The sequence below is a fragment of the Aptenodytes forsteri genome, unplaced genomic scaffold (assembly GCF_000699145.1).
Source record: "Aptenodytes forsteri isolate BGI_AS27 unplaced genomic scaffold, ASM69914v1 Scaffold46, whole genome shotgun sequence".
Lineage (NCBI taxonomy): Eukaryota > Metazoa > Chordata > Aves > Sphenisciformes > Spheniscidae > Aptenodytes > Aptenodytes forsteri.
The window spans coordinates 4,390,340-4,410,404 of NW_008794774.1; the positions used below are offsets into that span (position 1 = coordinate 4,390,340).

The window sequence follows — 20,065 nt, forward strand, 5'->3', positions numbered from 1 at the left end:
AAAAGTAATTACACATAGCTTTAAAAAAAAAACCCAACAAAAATTCCCTCAGGTTTAATAAAACCAAAGAATTCCATAAGCCTTTATAGATGACTGAACTGCAGGCAATGAACTCACCTATGAATGCATATATGGTAAAAACACAACTTGATATAGATTACTTTAAATTATGTGTCTGAATCTAGACAGTGCAATCAATTTTCCAATTCTCCTTTCTGCACAAGCTGGTTATTCTTTAACTGGAAGATAAACAATAGAATTACTTTTGATGTTAACCCTGGGTTAGCTGTAAACTGCACTGTTTCAGTATCTCCTGGGGAAAGTGCATGGGCAGACTTCTTTTCATTTTTATAAATTAATGTCACTTCCCACTCTGAGAAATAGACAGAGTAATTTTGTAGGTGTTGATGTTATAGCTGGCTCATTACCAACCCTGAAATATCATCATAAAGGAAGGAATGAGGAAAGCAATGACTTAAGGAGTAAAAGTAGATGGCACGCTGGGTCCAACAGGCACAAGTTACTAATTAAGTATTTAGGAGAGTTTCAGCACAATCAGTGGGGGCTTCAGGCAAAGGTAGGCCCTTCAAGACAAGACCCTGGACTAACCCCTTACAAAATAATGGTCTCCCCCTCAGCTGCCTCACAAACCAGACCTGCCCAAGTCTGGGAGATGAAACAGGATGACCAGCATATTGCAGACACAAGCGTGCTGTTACATTAGCTTGGGTTTCATCTCACACCTCAGCCCAAACTCCTGACCATCCATCCTCCTCCCACTCTGGTGTGCTCTGGTCCGAGCTACTGGCCCACTTGACTGAAAAACCTGGACTCAGAGGGGAGAGAGGAATGGGGAACCAGACTGAGCTCAAAGGCCACCCCTGCAGGCACTGCAGATGCCTCCTCCATGGTGGGCCAGCTGGATGAGCATACATATAACTGCCCATGATGACTGTTTCTTTCTGCCTAAAGTATTTTTTCCCTTCACTGTCACAGGGCTAGAAAACTCAGACAGATCTCTGAGCACACCAAAGCCCCTGTACCGTGGTCCCATCCTCAAGGGCCAGCCCTGGCCAGGGCTCCTGAAGACTGAAGCACGGGTGACCCAAGGAGTGCTCCCACCACAGACGCAGTCTCCCGTGGTGGGCCGACTCCGCTGGGCGGTTTCTCTCTGACACCCTCTCCCACGGAGCAGTACCACCGCAGGGCTTGCAGTGGAGGAATGCTTTGTGCTGGCCCTCCCTGCTTGGGCAAGTTTCTTCCGTCCGGGCATGAGAAAACCGGGTAAGACATTTCTTTACAACGCAGAGCCCACTTGGGGGCTGGGCAACCGGCACACAGATTTTGCTTGCAGTGAAATACAGGAAGGGTTGTAACTTTTCAGCCAGTACGTATCTCAGTATTTCGCAACCCTCGCTGAGGCAGCGCTGAAACAAGCGGTGCTCTCTCTCCCTGGGACCGGAGGCGCAGAGAGACTAAGCAACCTGCTTGCGGTCACCTGGGGAGCCACAACAGGGCTGGGCACCAGGACAAGGATTTTGAAGTCCTTGCATCTAAACATTGAGTCATACTTTACATTGTCGTCACAGTGATAGCATTCAAGCTCCTTATGTCAGCATTCCCACCCTCTTCCTTCAGAGGAACTATATAACTGCGATTAAAAATCACACCTAGATTGTGGAGTTTCACACGGAAGGAAAAGGTTTGATTATTTACAAGTGCACGGGAGCTCTGTATATACACATACAATCCTATTTTTTTTTCTTTTTAAAAAAAAAAATGAACGAGTTGAGAGAAGAAATCAGGTGGACTGCGGAAATATGAACCTGATCATACACTGCAAAAGTCAGTGCATAGTGCTGTGAAAGAAAATATGTTTTAAATTAAGTCAATTTGATTGAATAAATCTACTCATGTGAGCAAAGTTTTCAGGCTAAGGCCTCAAATTAAGAACATACCAATTATCTGATGACCACTGGATTACAAATTTACTTGTTTTATAATGGTACCAGTACTATCATATGAGCTTTCTTAACCCAGTAAGGCTGTATCATGCCATCAGTTTTTCAACAGATCCAGTCACTGATTTCAAAAGGCACTGCTTCCTAAAACTGTGGCACAATGCAGCAGATGATTAAACGTAATACCCATCTCAAAAAGCTAAACTGTCCTAACAGTCAAATTGTAGGTAATTACGGGAAGCACAAAGCCTACATCAAGAAGCTGACATTAGCATCAGGGACATTGACAGTAGGCAGCCTGTCGGGCAGGATATGAGGCCAATGACTCCCCCCCCTCAGTGAGAGTAATTCTTAAGGACAAGTACTTTCCCCTAGAAATAAAGTGTTTCACAAAAAAAAAAAAAAAAAAAAAAAGGCAGACGACAAAGACTGTTCTTTCTCCCCTTTTGATAAGTTTAGATACTGCATCAAGCATAGAGTGTAAAGCTCTTTGCTTTAGAGACCACGGTTGCTTTTGAATACAATCTGAGTCTTTAAGAAAATGATGTTTTGGTACTAAAGAAATCAAATAGCCACTCATGACACTGACATGAAATGCTGCTCCATTTCATGTCAAGAAATTATTTTGATGACTCTTTTTTCCTAAAAATTGAAGTGGTGTGCATACACATTACATTTTCATCACAAAGCATTTTCAAAGCAGCCTTCTTCCCAGCACATCCCACTCGAACAACGCTCACAGCGAAACGCGACTGACTAAGATGGTGTTTGCCTTTGAAAAACGTAGCAAACTCGTGCACCCTAACAGAAGAGAAATGCACTGCAGCCTGAGAGGGGATAGAATTTCCCTCCAGCCCCTAGAAATCCTCCCGTCACCTCTTCCACTACGGAGGTCTGTCAGTTTGCCCCCATCGCTGTCAGCAGGACATCAGGAGCACATCCAAGGGAGGACACGGCTGCTCGGAGGGACACCGCAAAACCCGCTGGGGTGTAAATTTGGGGACAAGGTCTTCTTGTCAGCGATTACCACAATGAACCGGAGGAAGTGGCGCAGCTGCTGAACAATGGAGAGGTCAAGCAGTTCGCAGCCATTTCATGACCCAGACAAGTCAAGGTCAAGAGATTCAGGTAGCAACTTGGCCTGGGCATGAGTTACAGCACAAATGAATTGTTTTAACAAATCGGCTTTGGTCAATTAAACCTAACAAGACATGTTGCATCACGTAGCACAGTTCTTGACACTAAGGCCGGGAGCTGAGACCAGCCTCATAAAACACATCTTTTAACGTGGCATAACAAATTTAAGGTAATCTGTCCAGAAACTACAGATGTCAGAATAATAAAATACAAGTTGTCTTGACTAGGAGATGTTTTCACACTTTTAAATCAGGAACACTGGAGTGTAGTCATCCTTTCAAGACGTCTGGCATCATTTTCAATGGCATTAATCTTGCAATGGAAAACTGATGCTGCAGTAAATATACTTGCTATCTCTCAGACAGAAGGCACTTCGTAATATTCTTCTAAGCAAATCCAGCATTTCCTTGCTAGTCGCTTCATCAAGAAAGGCTGAAAATTATTTGGCATTTTAGGCCAATGTAATTCACAAGCAAAAATATATACTCTGTAAATATTTTAATTATATTTAATTTCTAAAGACATGGAGTTTGTAATTACTGGATTCTAATGTGTGCACATTTCTTTGTTTCTATTTTAAAGAAAAATGTGTAAATCCTATGACATCTCAGAAGATAGCTTGTGAAGGATATGGCAAGATAACTGACTAAAAATTAAAATACAATGCTAGATTTAAGATATATTTTCTTCCACTTGTTTAAAATCATCCTTTATGAAAATAAGTATAGTCATCCAGGTTAATATAACATGAAGATTGGGAAGACAAATACATAAACAATATGTTCAAGACCTAAATGTTTAAAATTCTCAATTTTCAAATAATTGCAAATAATATAGAATATACTTACTTGTGCACAGCATTTGCGTCAAACCAATATCAGAAAACTTATCTTTTTTCCTAATTTCTCGATGGACACACCGAGTTTCTCAGACAGAGTTCACTAACTGTTCATTTTTGCATTTCGCTTTCCTGTTCACTCTCTAAAGAAGAAAAGGGGAACTGTTTTGTTCAATTTCCGTGTATATTTTTTCAAGGGGGAAATAATTAAAAGCCCAATTAAAGCCATAGTCATGCTTTTAGTGAAGGTGCCTTTATGGAAGGACACTGGAAAACATAAAAGTTTCCCTTCTGCTCTGGAGATAGGCGGTTACTGTTAAAAAAATGCAAGGTTTCTCCAAGGGAAAAGAACGCTTAATGGTTGAATGGGCTTCAGCTAAGCTTTCTTACCATGTTTTCCCCAGGGCTGTATCATGGCAACTTCTCCGTATTTCAAATCTATTTCTTAGAGTAAAAAAAGCAGTTTAAAAGGTCCCAAACACCGTAAGTAGTTAGGAGGAAACTAACATTAAAATGACTCTCATGTCCCTATAATTTTAAGTCACCTTTTTGACTTGAGGAGGGGCATGGGGGCAATAGGGTTGTAACACACAGGAGTCATGGGGCATGAAGGCAAAAGCTCTGGTCCTCAGGCTGGCTAAAAACATCCGAAACGCTATTACTGATAAACACACTTTAGACTATCAGCCCTTCCTCAGACAGAATCCCTCACAAAAGCCAAGTCTGAAGTGCCCATATCCCACCGACTGTGAAAAAAGCTAGAACAAACGTCATGCCAATAATGAGGTTCCTAAGAAACAGCTAAAGAAATACATTTATTTAAAATAAAAAAAGCACAATATACTTCAGAAAAGGAAAGAACCTCTCTGAAAGGAGAGTTTGGCAGGGGGAGAGTGTAAGAAAGTAACCTTTTTGTAAATAAAAAGGTGGGGGGAAAAGATTAACAGCTGTGCTAGTAGAATGTTCCCAACTTCACACGCAACTCACTGCTCCCAGACAGTACAATATACACACCCAAATCAACTCTCTTTTCTCTTGGACAAAGCTAATAATCTAAGATTTACTTCTCCTTTACTAGCTTCTGAGCCTTTCAAGCCTCTTCTAATCCAGGCTTCACTGCCCTGAGCCAGGTTTTTAGCAACTGCTTCTAGACGTTCCACCAGATTTTAAAAAAAAAAATAATAAAAAAGGAGAGACAGAGTAAAATCATGAAACCTCCCTATAACGAAGGACATCTTCTTTGACATCTGTCAAACAAACTGGCTAATCACACAGACCTTCTTACTTTTTCACATGCACTTAGCATCTGGAAGGTGTCTCCAGATAAGGGATTTCTCCTCCACCCCACAAAGGAAGGAGCAACCCTATTCAGTTAAGTTAGACATTTGACTTGATTTTGAGATCATCCTAACACGAGTGATTACAGCAAAGCAACATACCACCTTGCTGTTGAGACTGGAACATAACGCTTTAGGAAGCCTCTTGAATTACTGTGCTTGGCACTGTGGCTACATTCCTCCAAGGACCAGAGCTTCGGAGGGCCACCAGTCCTTGAGATGTCTACATTATGTGGCTGTTCCTCCAAGGACCAGAGCTTCGGTGGGCCACCAGTCCTTGAGATGTCTACATTACTATACTAGCAGCAGGGAGGAGGAGAAGGAGGAAAAGCAAGGAAGAAGGGAAAGCTAGAAAAAGAAGCGGACTTGACAGCAATCTCGTGCAATTAACTTTAAAATCCAACCTGCAGTGGTATTTAGTGTTTAATTATTTTAATGGTTCCTCCAAGGACCAGAGCTTCGGTGGGCCACCAGTCCTTGAGATGTCTACATTACTATACTAGCAGCAGGGAGGAGGAGAAGGAGGAAAAGCAAGGAAGAAGGGAAAGCTAGAAAAAGAAGCGGACTTGACAGCAATCTCGTGCAATTAACTTTAAAATCCAACCTGCAGTGGTATTTAGTGTTTAATTATTTTAATGAAGTTTTCACAGTTACAATGAATTGAATATGCATGAAAATTAAGAAATTTAAAACATAAATCTCTGCTGTTATTTGAAGTATTTCCTTTATGAATTAGTGGCCTTATTTATAGTTTAAAAGCATTTTTTTTGTTCCCAGTATTGTTCTTCTGTCTGAAACGACCGTGAAGCAAGAATCTTCTGTTTTCTTTTCTATTGTTTTCTTTACTTTATAGCTTCTTGCTGTCGATCTAAATGTCATTCATAAATTAACACTGACCTCTAAATTTGCAACTAGTTGCACAGAATTTATTTAACCATAAGCCTCTTTTGTCTTAAAAACAATTAATGTCATTTAACCCTGTGAAAATGATTCCCATTGGTGTATCAGGTAAGAAAAAACAGAATGAGCTAAAAGCTCCTTCCTAAAATGTATATATATTTCATTCCTGACCGCAACAGTAAAATTAAATATGGAAAATTCCCTTTCCTTTCTTATGAACCTGTCATACGACCCGTAACCCTGTTCTGAGGGAAACTAAAGTTAAAAAGAAAAAAATATACATTTTTAATTCTTTGGATCTACTGTCCAAATGTCAGTTCACACATACACATACTGAAAAATGAAAATTGATGGGTGACCTTTTTAAATGTTTTAATATCCTACATCTTCATAAATAAAGTACCTATAATCATCAATTGAAAAACATTATTATGCCTGTATATACACCAAATTAACCTCCATCTCCTAATGACAAATGTCTTTCCTGCCTGTAATTTTCAGCACAACAGAGATACTGAACAAAGTAGTCATCCAAAATTTTACATTAGAAAACTAGAAAAGAAATTAATATAGTGTCTTTTTCAGATGACACAAAGTTCTTTAAAATTCCATTTTCCACATGCCTGAATAGACTGGAACTGCTCAAAGTAATTCAAAGATTTAAAAAGGTTTATTATTCCCTATCAGATTCTTAAACTACAAAAAGCTCCTATCATATGAGAGCAGGTAAAATATAAACTCATACTTCTGCTTCTGCACTGGCTTTCTGATTCAAAATTGAGATTTAGCACAAGGGATCAGCACGCCATTTCATTGTGTGAGTAACAAGCTCCTAGAGTACCTAGATGCCTATAGGTACAGGCAGTGATAAGCTCTATTTCCTGTTGTTCCCAGTGTAACTAATAATTTGCTGTGTAAACTCCAACAAATCACCTTGTACCTTGACATATCCTTCTGCAAAACAGGAAAAATGTTCTACTGTATGTTCCCAGGCAAAGTATTCAGAAGGAGGCAAATCATTAAAGTTAATGGAAAGGAGCAATCAGCAATTCAACCGATTGATTGATTCTTCTAAGCCCATTATTTTTTTATTATTTGTACGTGGAAGCATCAGTGTACACAAGAAATGCAAACCGTCGTCCAAAATCCATCTGGGTGGTGTGACATTTAGACATATGACCATTATATGACTTACGCAGAAAGGAGACTGCTTAAAACATAATTTTTATTGTGATTTTAAGTGGAATTTCTTGTAGTCACAGCAAACCAACCAAAATAATTTTATTTATCATTTTAAAGTATGAAAAGTGTTGTTATAATATTACTATAAACTTTCTATACTTACTAAATGAAAACTAAAGTATAACATGAAAATGACTACGCAAACCTATTTCAAATTTTGAGCTCCCTATAAAAATAAATTCACAAAACTCAACAAGCTTAATAAAAAGATCAAGTCATTGATACACCAAGAGTTCACCCACCCACTCCTGCAATTCAGATATATCATCTTCAAAAAAGAATCACAATTCCTCCTGGAAGGGGGACGCATTTTTCAAAGTAAGACAGTGCACACGTGTTGCCAGGACCGTCTTAAGTGAAAAAGCGATATCCCCGTTCAGTTAAGGATTACCAGTTTGCCGGCGTTAAGCTAGGGTAAAAACAGTTTTGAATCAATGCAGATGCGGCACTCCGCGCCCCAGCTGAGCTTATCTGAAAACGCACTTATTAACAGTACAAAGCACGCTACCAAAAATCGGGTAGGCCTGCGCCCCTCGCCCCAGCGGCTGCTGGCGGGAGGCATGTGGCGTGCAGGCAGCACCAGCGCGCAGCCGCCCCCGTCGCCGGGGTCCCGCAAACGTCCCGGAGGCGCGGCAGGAGGGTCCTGCACACGAAGTTCTCCCCTATGGAGGCTGCAGAAGCCAGCCCGCGCCCTCGCTCTCCCCCTCTTCTCCTTTCTCTTTCCTTTCTTTTTTTTTTCCCCTGCTCCCCCTACCCCCCCCAAGAGACAGGACACAGTCTGGCGATTCAGGGACTCACGTAGGCCAGGCTTCCTTCTGTGCAGCCCTTTGGGTAGAGCTGCTAATCCTTCTTATTAATTAACGAGATAATAGCAGTTAACCGGAAAGCAATATTAATGCTAACTACCTGGGAAACTTCCAACAGAAATGATTTAGTCTTTTTGCTGATTTCCCGGTAACAAAGTCATGCAGCTGGAACTGCAGCAGTATCTTGATGGTTTAAGAAGTTAAAAAAACAAGAGTGCCTGAACAGTACCAGACTAAAGACATCTGCATCTATTTTCTGCCCTCCTTCTTAGATAGTTTAAAAGATCCTCCCCTCCCTCAACTTCAGAGTTTATTAACAGCTGAGGATGCGGGCTCCCCCAATTATATCACTCTTACACAAGGACAAAGGAAAGTGTAAACAGTAACATGACTGATCTGCGAAATGTACTCTGAGAGGCACATGCATTAAAAACACCTACCATTTACATGTACCATTGCTTCAGTCCTTTAAACTCCCAAAGCATTTCTGAAGGTCTACTATGCTTCATTCAGTATGTGCTGAAATACCTAACATCAAGTTTGCATTTTATTTATGCCGCAAAAAACGGCAGAGATGACGCGGGGATAAGGAATTCTGCAGATGAGGCACATTGCTATAGATATTTTATGTTTTAGAAAAGACAGCAATGCAATTTTTTCTTTTTTAATTAGCCATTGTAAGAGTAAGTAAAACACGTATCAGAAGAAGGGATTTATATTATCTGTGTTCTGTTGCAGCAAACAAGTACTGCAGCTTTCATTCACTGATTGTCAAAAACTTTCCAATGTGCCCACTGCAATGCGGATGCCAACCAACGAATCAAAGGCATTCAGCAACTAGACAAAGAGGGTCTGATGCCAACCTCGGTGCCACTGGCAACCATTATTGGCATCAAGCACATTGTCTGCCTTTTTTTTCCCCTCTCCTGGCACTCGACAAACAAAATGGCGGTTCTTGTAGCAACGGGAACACAGCATAAGCGCTGCACTGAATCAAATACCATCAAATGATTTTATGGACTGAGATGTGTTTCATACCAAACGATAGACACTCTCAGATGCCTGACAGAAAAAAAAAAAAAAAAAAAAGAAAAAAAAAAAGGCAGTTTTGTCAATAGAAACAACGTTCATGCCATTTTCAAGGTTTGAGCTTTTTAAAAACTCGATGGGGGGGTGGACCTGATGCACACAACAAGCAGAGCCCCGTAGAAGTGTGTTAAGATCAAGAATTATTTTGATGTTAAACATTGATCACAGTGTGTACTTCCCATTTTCTTCCTCCATTTCAGTCAAAGGAGCAACATTGCAACCTATGTCAAGCCCCTTTTTCTTTTTTTTTTTTTTTTTATTTAAGATCCTAAAGCACAAGAGGATAGTAGAAAGGGAATAGGGGAAAAAATAAGATGCTGAATTCAGAGGGAGATGAGCGAAAAGTAGAACCAGATGAAGTTGGTCAATGACAGAACTTCATAGGTCGGTCCTTATTTCTTCTTTCAAGGCAGGCATGGAAGTAGAAGCTCTTTTTATTAAGAACTGAAGGGATTATTGACACTTCTAGATCTGGAAATTGTCAATATATTGTAACATTACTCTGCACTGCAATGCGGATGCCAACCAACAAATCACAGGCATCCTAGGCTAAACAAAGAAGGTCTGATGCCAATCCTGGTGCCACTGGCAACCATCACTGGCTCTCAAACTATCCTTCCTCCTCTTTTTCCCCCTAATCTTCTTTTTTAAAGCAACAAAAAACCAAACTACTTGGCCCTTTTTTTCATTTTATGTGCCAATTCCTTCTTCATATTTCATTCAGGGATTTAATTGTTTCTATGTCTCCGCTTATTTTTTACATGATACTATTAGGCAGGTTTATATATTCTAAAAGAGAAATAAAAAGCAAAACAGCATGTGTAAAATGCAGCGTTTTGGTTGACTTCATGCTTATCTTTTGCAAAGCCTGGTGCTCTTAATCAAGTGCACTACAAAGTGCCACAATTAACCTGCTTTCAATGAAGATAGAGAATCAAAGTTTGACAAAATGGAAAAAAAATACAAAGAAAACTTAATATGACTTCTTCAAGAAGAGAGCCAACAGATGTTAACGGAAGATTTACTGTGAAGCAGCAAGACAGATACAAAATACATGCAGTTTACAATAAACAAAAGGGTCTACTAAGGGTGACTTGGTACACAGAAATTAGCCAGCTTCATCTTCCAGTATATTCTCAAAGTAGCATAGTGTAACTTTGAAAGATATAATATTACAGCATGCTTATCTTACTCATTTCTGATTAGACAAGTGTTTTAAATAAACTCATATTCTCAATCCTTTTAAATCAATAAAATCAGCTATGCCCTGCAATTCCTTCTCCCACTTCAAGTTACTGGCTTCCAACAACTTAAAAGTCGACAGTGTGTAAGAGTACTCTGACCCCAGCTTCTTCGGCTCAAGAGCTACTTAAACTGTTTTGCCTCCCTTTGTAGGTTTGACTTTTAGAGACAGGTAAATCCATTAGAATTAATCAGTAAGCTATGTCTTGCAATATATGCATTCAAAATATCATTTGAATTTTTCTTCACAAAAGGAGCTTAAAGGTACAAATTATTTGTAATTAAGCTATTTTGTTTAATGCTATCAAAGAAATCTTTCTTCCTATGTTACTGGGGACCAGATTTACCAGACTCCACAGCTACTTAAAGTCGCTGCAAAATATCTAAGTGTTGTCTACTGCTGTGGAGAGAAAAATACACAAATACAAGCAGGGGAAAAAAAAACCAAAACAAAACAATGAAACGTATTTTTTCATGATGAAGAATCAAAAAAATTGAACCCTATTTATATGTTCACGTAAACATAGTGCTCCACTTGTGTGAGTAAATGCTAAAAGACAAATTCACTGAAAACAAAAAGGTTGTGTTGTGTATCTGTTCTTTTAAAGAAGGAGTACACACTGAATGAAGACATGTGCAATTTTACTTTTTTGTTACTAACAAAATCCATTCTGTTTGTTTTTCAGTTAAATCCCGCAGTTATGTATCAGGCATCAGATAACAGCCTGCCATCTGCCCTTCTGCAGGCCATTTCTGCCTACTACCAGGCCAAGTTGTGAAATGGCCCACCATCTGCGGCCGATCAAACTTTCCCTAGTTGAGATCTGCGGCTAAAAAAGAAATGCTTTATTACTGCTGATCAGTCAGCAATACAAAGACGTCTAGAGGATGGTATAATCACCAGAAAGAACCAAAATGACCCCTCACAGAGAAAAAGCATTTCAGAAGGCTTAGTGTCGGAGAAAAAAACCTTTATCTACTTACAGCCATTTACAATTTCGGGGAACCTGCCTTGAAGGTTATATGAGTATTGTTATCTGAATACGCAATATGACTAGCAGTTTCTTCCCTCATACATGATTATCAGAAGCCCTGTTTTTATTTTCATTCTGTAAAACTAAGCTTAAGAAGCTTTTCCATAGTGTACCTGCAATTTTCCACATTTCAATCATCTGCCAAATAAAATTAAGTATATGAGTGTGATTATGAAAATATACTTTTCATGGAAAATTCTCTCAAAATATTACAACCTGGATCTTTGTTTTAAAGCTCAGATAGGTAAGATGAGCTAGTGATGTAAAGTATGAATGAAACGTTAAGTACTGTATGCTGTAATTCTGACTACATATGGTATTTACGAAGCAGTATTTCTGTGCTAAAGTTTTTTCACGTTTTATTTTATAGACATGAGAAAGTCTACAATGGCTCTTCAACGTGGTAGTAGGTTCATCAGTTTAAGGATAAATTCTTGATTATTTATTACTACAAAGACAATAACAACTATTTGTAGTATTCATTGTGATTGTACAATTGCACATATCTGCATCTGTTACTAACAGTACTGGGGGAACTAAAAAAAAAAACCAACTTGAAAAACAAGAAGGTTTTCTGAAGTCACGACTGGAAAAACTACGTAATATATTGCCACTTTCTGACAAAACAAAAAAGGCAACTACAGCAGAACTAAAGTCCTACCTTGGCATGTCCCGCTCTCTCTGTCAAACATACATGTCATTTACACAGGTCTGTAGGAATGTGTGTCTATGTAAGTATATACGTATACATGCTGATTTACATATGGATATGTACCCACATTACGTCTATAGACCACAGAATAATGTTTCACTGGAAGCCAGCCCATAGGGGAAACAGGGATAATTGGAATCAGAGTTTGACATACTAACATAGAAATACGACAATCTGCTTCCTACCTTGCTCCTGCACGTAGTATGCCAAAAACAAATCAAGCTCCTTGACTGATACTGTTATGTGATGTGGCTGGACGCAAAGTGCTGGATTTGTGCAATGTGGGGATTTCATGAGCCGCTCTCCATCCGTACTTTCCAAGGGGATGCAGCAGAACTAGTACTACCTTGGCATGTCCCGCTCTCTCTGTCAAACATACATGTCATTTACACAGGTCTGTAGGAATGTGTGTCTATGTAAGTATATACGTATACATGCTGATTTACATATGGATATGTACCCACATTACGTCTATAGACCACAGAATAATGTTTCACTGGAAGCCAGCCCATAGGGGAAACAGGGATAATTGGAATCAGAGTTTGACATACTAACATAGAAATACGACAATCTGCTTCCTACCTTGCTCCTGCACGTAGTATGCCAAAAACAAATCAAGCTCCTTGACTGATACTGTTATGTGATGTGGCTGGACGCAAAGTGCTGGATTTGTGCAATGTGGGGATTTCATGAGCCGCTCTCCATCCGTACTTTCCAAGGGGATGCCTTTGAACAGGATCACCATGACTAGATCCAGACGCCAGACTTTGTCAGCCTGTCGCAGGCAGTCGATTCTCCTAATCTTACCCTTCTGGTCAGGATTGGACAATACACAGCATGGGTGCTTCTTCCCAGTCACCGTGAGCACAAAATCCTCCCGGAACTCTTGGCGAATATCTTTGCGCAGCTTGGCCAAGAGCCTGGATGCCCACTTCTGTTTAATTTCAGGCTTTTCACTAAGTAGCTCATCCTTGACTGCTCTTTCCTCATCCTTTGACATTCGTTTCTCATGTTTTTTAAAGTACTTGCGTTTTCGAGCCTGAAGGTTGAACCAAGTATAGGCAATTGCACGGACATGTGGAAGAAGTGCCTCAATGAACGGGTGAAATTCATCCTGTGGAAAGAAGTGGAGGGAAAAAAAAGAAGAGAAGAAGAAAACTCGAAGTCAGTAAGTTCTCATAATCAAAGCAGTATCAAGAAAGGTTTCTGAAAATCTTAAAGTGAAATCCAAGATGAAGAGAATAAACACTTAAACACTTAAAATTTACGCAAATTTCTGCATAACACCTTTTACGCAATTACTACCACTGTCAGGCAGCAGACAAAAAGTACACAGAGATTTCCATTTTCCCCATATTTCATCCTTTGAAAGAACCATGTGAAGATTTTATTTTGTATGCCTCCCCTCACTTCATCCTGCAACGCTGCAGAGATAACACTATTTAAAAGAGATGCTATCGAGATGTTTTGTTTCTAACATTTAAATATTTGAGTGAACGGCTAACAGCAAGAAAAGTACCATTGCACAAAGAGGACACTATAAGGTTTTAAAAAATCTGAGCAGAAACGTTCAGAAGGCTGAGGCGAATGCCACAGTTCATTTCTCTTCTCTGTGGCACAGAAACACAAAGCATATACATGCTCAGTGTAATGCCACACAGTTCCCGCTTTTGGAGCATGCTCTCAGCAAGAGACTGCTGGTGGCACAAAGAGCATGCGCCATTAAACTTGATCCATTTTCTTATCAAACGTCCAACATTCCAGCACTGAAACAGCACCATTCCAGTGGTGGTAACTAGAGAAACCAGTATACAGTAAGGGAAAGCAGGCAAAAGACACAGCGCGTCGTATACAAATCCTGAACAGAAGCTTCTGTACTTTCAGCTCTTCGGGCTTCCCTCCCACCACCCCCAAATTCTGTAAAATAAAAGTTTATGAAGTTGAGAACAAAAATTACATTTATGTTCTTCTGGCAGCTCCACTGTGGGTATTGAAGCCCCACAGAGTCACTTAATTTGTTAACTGATCACATGAGTGTGGCAATTATTCTAAACCCCTTAAAAATCAATCTGAGGTGTACAATGAAAAATGGCAACTTGGCACAAACTTTGCATTCTTTGTGTTTCTGCATGCTGTGGCAGAGTGACATTACGAGTGCACCGCTGGTCAAATGCTGCTTTTGTGAAATCCATGCAATTTATTTACAGTTCCAAAATATCCCTTTCTGTCATCTGGCTTCACCTGCAAGTTCTTATCTTCTGCCTAGCAGCGATATGGATTGCATTAAGGAGGTAATGCTTAGTTGTCAGCTACAAATACATCCTATAGTAATTAAATTAATTTGTTTTGTCTGCTTAAAGTACCATCCTACACATCGATGTTAATATCTAAATAGGCCTTTCCCAAAAACTAATGCCTCTTTTCCATGAGCAAATCTGTTTAAAACAGCGCGATCTGCTTATCAAACATTACTGTATTTTGGTTTGGAAGGGAGACCTTAGGGGAGGTATCTTTCTTCCTGTGTGCAGCCATATTTAGTTTTAAATACCGTGCAGATTGTTCATCATACTGAGTGGCACGGTGCAATCAAACTAAAACTGAACCTTTTTTATACAATTACATTCAGAAATACATTTAACAAACTAATATTTTAGCTACGCTGCTAGACAAGGAATGAATTATGTTTAATCAATAGGCTGATTAACTCCATTAGGTAAAAATGATGAAAGTGTAACTAATGGTCTCAATTATACGGAGTTCAGACTGCCATTGTAGAAGCTTCAGGCCAATAATTTAGTATTTAAATCTTCAAATTTCAAACAAACTTCAAAATTTCCTGAATGGTAAAAAACCCCACTAGGTCTAGTTACCTGTCTTCTCTAACTATCCTCAAATCAAAGAGAAAACAACAGAAGAGTTGCAAGCAGTTTACCTGTTACCATTTTACCTTCACAGGAAAAAAAAAAAAAAAAAAAGAGAAGAGACAATATAGGAAGATAATTGAGGACATAAACGATTGCATTGCAGCATGATGCTTGACAAAGAGCCACAAAGGCAATAATTAAACTGATTAGTAATTTCCAGCAGAGATTTGAACAATTCTGATACTATACTGGCACATAAAACTAGGCCATGGAAAGAGTTAAACCACAATCTGTTCTTTGTGTGGGAAGGCAATACTGCTCTGAGTAACCACAGCCCATGATAAGACTTCCCTATCTTCATACGCTTTCTGATGCCATGCTTTTTTTCCCCCTCAATTATAACTACTAAAGAAAGTTTCTTTTTTTCTTCTACAGAAGTCATCTTAATCGAAGTATTCAAATACAATTTAAAAAAAAATAAGCATAAAGACTGTGCGGTGTTAAATCCTTACAATTCATTTTAGACTGAATAAAACAGATTTACTGCAGATTTTGAAAATTCTAACAGCTGGGACTAAAGGTGGGGCGAAGGCAGGGGGCTGAACAGCTTTGGGTGAAATCAATTTTTGCCCCAATACAATGATTTCCCCTATATCTAAACAGACTTCAGCATTTATTACTTAAAATGGCAACAAAATTAATGTGGAAATATTCTACGCTACTAGAATACTGCACATCTAGTTTTCATTTTTAAGAACATCACAAACTATTTTGGAATGGCTATGCCTTTAGGTAATGCACATAGTATTACCAATAATAACGTATAGCATTTTACATCTATGAAAATTGTATAGAGAAAAAATCCACTTTTTAAATTCCAATCTGTAGTGGTTGAATGTCTCCTTTTCTAAGAATGAAAAAAAAAAAAAAACACCAAAAAAACCCCAACTTTTTAAAACTGTATTCAGGCTTTTCTTTCATAATATCATTAAGTCCTGAAGATATAAATATATGTGAAAGAGTGTGAAGGAGAAACAGCAAAGAACATCCTGTTCTGAAGCAATACTATCAGATATCTTTGAGAGATTCATTGTGCATCTGGAGTCCTTTCAAATGAAACATTACTTGACAAGAAGAAGTGCCCGTAAAAATGATCCTAAATGGAGATTTGCAATTAATCACACATGTTCTCCACTAAACCTCCTAAAAAGCCATCTACAGAATTTTATTTTTCCCCCAATTAATATTCATATAGGCAAAACTGAAATATTTTTTTATGTGGCACTTACCCATGTGCCACAGTTGCTCTTGCAATGAAGTGATTTATGGAGGTAAGATTTCCAAATGTCACATCAAATGGCTCAGGTGAACCATTGTGCACTGGCAATTGAAATTAAAATGGAAGCTACTATGTAATATCTGTGCGGCTTGTAAATAAAGGAAAAAATACCAGTCATCTAACGATCATAGGTAGGCCAGGTTTTCCTGTTGGAAAAGGTAAAGGGGAAATGTAGCGCCTTTCTAGTATCTTTCACTTTTATAAACTTTGTTATCAATTCATGCAAGTTTGAACTGAGGACCATACAATAAATATACCAGGCAGAAGTCTAGAAATTTTATACAGAAAACTTCATGTACTCAATTTCCCTGCATGGATTTTGTCTGTGCCTAATGAAACAATATATTCTAGGAGGAAGAGAAAATGGCAACATATTCTGAGTTTCTTGGACCACCGTAACATAAAAATAAACCACGGCAAAAATATCACAAGAGACCAAGCACTTAAAGGCATACAGTAACTGCATCCTATCATGCCTCAGCAGGAGAGATAAATGCAGTCTACACTCATTCCAAAACAGGGGGAAAGAGGCATATGGGAAGGAGAGGAAAGGACCCCCAAAAAATTAAATTGCATTTGCTAAGTCTTCGTTCTTCCTTGGAGTTATTTTACACCCACCGAGCTTTTATTGAAAGAGTGATAGGTAACATTTGAATTGCCAAGGTTTGTCTTAAAGCTGTACTTTGGATTTTAGACTTGTTTCTAAAAAGTGCTTCAGCGCTGTCTCGGCACAAACTGAACTACTGCTTCGCAAGGAGCTTGGTCCAAACAGGTATTCTGTGTTTAGAACTTTTACCGAAGTATTTTCTTCTGAGCATACACTACCACAGTCAATGTGCATTGCAAGAGCCCTAGAGATGGAGAACACAATAGAGAGAACAATTTTGGCAGTACTACTTTAACTCAGTCGCAACTCAAAATAAGATTAATCAATCTTTTGCTTTAAATAAATAAATAACACAAAGTATAAATTCTCATTGCCAGTGTAATCTTAATTTTTAATTTATGGAGTGGAAACATGATTTTTAAAATGCCTTTATCATTCCAAATAGGTAGAGAACGATTCCAAACTAAAATCAGTTTGCTGCAACTGTGTTCCATGTATGTACCACTAAATGGGAACTGTCTCTGCATGGCACATGATACAGCGTGATTGCAAAATATTATGGAGAAGTTATCAACACACGAAAGCCAGGAATTAATTGCTTTCTTGTATTTATGGCTGTAGAAGCACAATGTTGTGTTTTTGTATACACCTGCGTGCGGTATTTTAATACAGATTTGCACAGAATGAGGAAATCTATTACATCTGTGAGTCCAAAAAGCAAACATATGGGGAAAAAAGTCATTAGAGCAGGAAACAACAAAATGAACTACCCGCTGTAATAGAGGTAGTAGTGAAAATTTGCATGTTTCCAATGTAAAAACCGCTTTCTTAAGTTGTACTCTCAGGTTTATACGCTGGTGCAGAGGTCTTACTGCCTGTCAGTAATTTCACAGGATGGACAGCCCACACAGAATTAATTTTTACTAATTGCAGATTCCACCATACGTAATTATTTCTATGTGTGTACCTATAAGCATGTGCGTATCTGTTACACCAAACGCTTCCCACATGCATTCATTTCTCTTTTGAAGAAGAAATATTTCAACAGTACTCTTTTCCAGCTTTGCTCCACTGCAGCTCACATTTACTTGCTGAAAATATCCATATCTAAGTCAATCACACTTAGATGCCAAACAAAATATAAACAATAAAAAATGTGTCAGCCAAAAAGCTACAGGACTGTATCCAATCACTGAATAAGCCTTATCATTGTTTCCATCTTCATTCACAATTTATGAATACTTCGGTCCTTTTGAATTACAATGCTTTCTAATTGTGGAATAACTTAAATCGTATTTATTTATTCACCGTGCAACCAGAAGTGCATCGTCGACTGCTTAATAACAGTATCGCAGGAGACGTTACTTTCGCACGTTTTCTGCTTCTTTCGCTATTTGTTGCACCAATGTGGAAGCAAGCAGTTATCGCTTCATCAGTTTACATCACATCCTCCTAAGACAGACTTTCACAAAAGCTTCTGAAAACTATCCTCTGGCTTTGCAGACCGGGATGGCTCTCCGGAACAGGCTCCGGTGCCCCGGCGCTCGCTCCCCATTACCGTACGCCCGGCAAGGACGGTCCCGGGGCACCCGGGGAACTTCCCAAGCCCGCTCCCTAAACCCCTCGGGTCTCAAAAACGGCGTTCTGCCGCGGCGAGGACCCCGGCTCGGGCTGCGCCCCGCGCTCCGCGCCGCGCCCCGCTCCGCGGCCCCGCGCGGCGCCGGCCGCGGCTTCGCCCCGCTCCCTCCCGCCGCCCCCGCGACAGCCGCCGTCCGGGCGTTGAAACGCGGCTGCAAGTGCGGTTGCAAAACCCGGCTAGGTCTTTCCCCTTGCTCGGGAGGATGCACGCTCGCCCGCGAGCGTTGCAACTTAGCTGGGAGGGGGGCAAATGCCATGCCCCTGCATAACCGAACAAGAAAATACTGCACAGCTTGGACACCCCCTCTCACATCGCCCTCACTGTTGGCAGGCTACACATTATTAATTAAGCGTAAGACGGGACTACTTCGCACCGGCGAGCGCTCGTTTTTTGTCAAAAACGGCACTTTTCCTTTCAAACCCTTTCATTAGACTCTGCGTAAGCTGGCGAGCTGAAAAGAGAACAAATCGTTTGATTCCAATCAAATCAATACTTCTCAAACCTGCTTTTTAGCGTAATTATGCTCATTTCCATTTTGTTAACCCTTGACTTCTTATGCACCAACAATTAACAGTATTTGTCTACGGTGACACTTTGAATGGATCTCCCCAAAACAATGGCCTGGTACAGTTTATTCTCTACTATTCCCCCCTGCGAGAGGAGTTTGGATCTGACAAGCAGTCCCAACTGTGCTTTAACCCGTTACAACTACTAGCAGTGACGCCTTAACAACTCACATACATATGAAAAAAAATTTTTAAAACACGTGAAAATAAATAAATAAATAAACAAATAAATTAAATAAAATGCGTCTATACCTGAGTGAGACAGATTGGAGAATACATCATGACTCCGCTTTGAGAACACGCTGCCCGGAGAGCCCCTAAGAAAAGCCTCAAAAAGGAATAATTTCATTTATTCATTTTACAGTCATCTGAGACTCAAGGAAGATGAAATCAATCAGGACGGGGCTCTGCCCTGGATCACCACAACTTCACAACAAATTCCAGTCCTCCTTAAATAGCCAAAGATTCAAGTTCACTCCGTGTGCTAGATTTCCCGGGGTGAAATCCAATCTACACTTTTAACCCTCTTGTAGTCGGCGGCGCAGGAGTTTATTCATTTTACAGTCATCTGAGACTCAAGGAAGATGAAATCAATCAGGACGGGGCTCTGCCCTGGATCACCACAACTTCACAACAAATTCCAGTCCTCCTTAAATAGCCAAAGATTCAAGTTCACTCCGTGTGCTAGATTTCCCGGGGTGAAATCCAATCTACACTTTTAACCCTCTTGTAGTCGGCGGCGCAGGAGTGTC

General features: G+C 39.7%; 1 protein-coding gene across 2 annotated transcripts in view; it reads right to left on the reverse strand.

The window, feature by feature from the left end:
- NFIB (nuclear factor I B) overlaps positions 1–19,838 on the reverse strand; it is a 177,032-nt gene extending 157,194 nt beyond the window's left edge. Inside the window, exons 1-3 of one of the 2 annotated variants that reach the window (XM_009274275.2) lie at positions 19,566–19,838; positions 13,018–13,412; positions 12,484–12,620 (exon numbers count right to left, since the gene is read on the reverse strand). In XM_009274275.2, coding sequence (XP_009272550.2) covers positions 12,484–12,620; positions 13,018–13,412; positions 19,566–19,595 — 562 coding nt within the window. In that variant the 5' untranslated portion in view covers positions 19,596–19,838. Of the gene's footprint in view, positions 1–12,483; positions 12,621–12,984; positions 13,413–19,565 lie in introns of both variants that reach the window. The other variant, XM_009274274.2, reaches the window with a different exon arrangement.
- Positions 19,839–20,065: the final 227 nt, after the last annotated feature.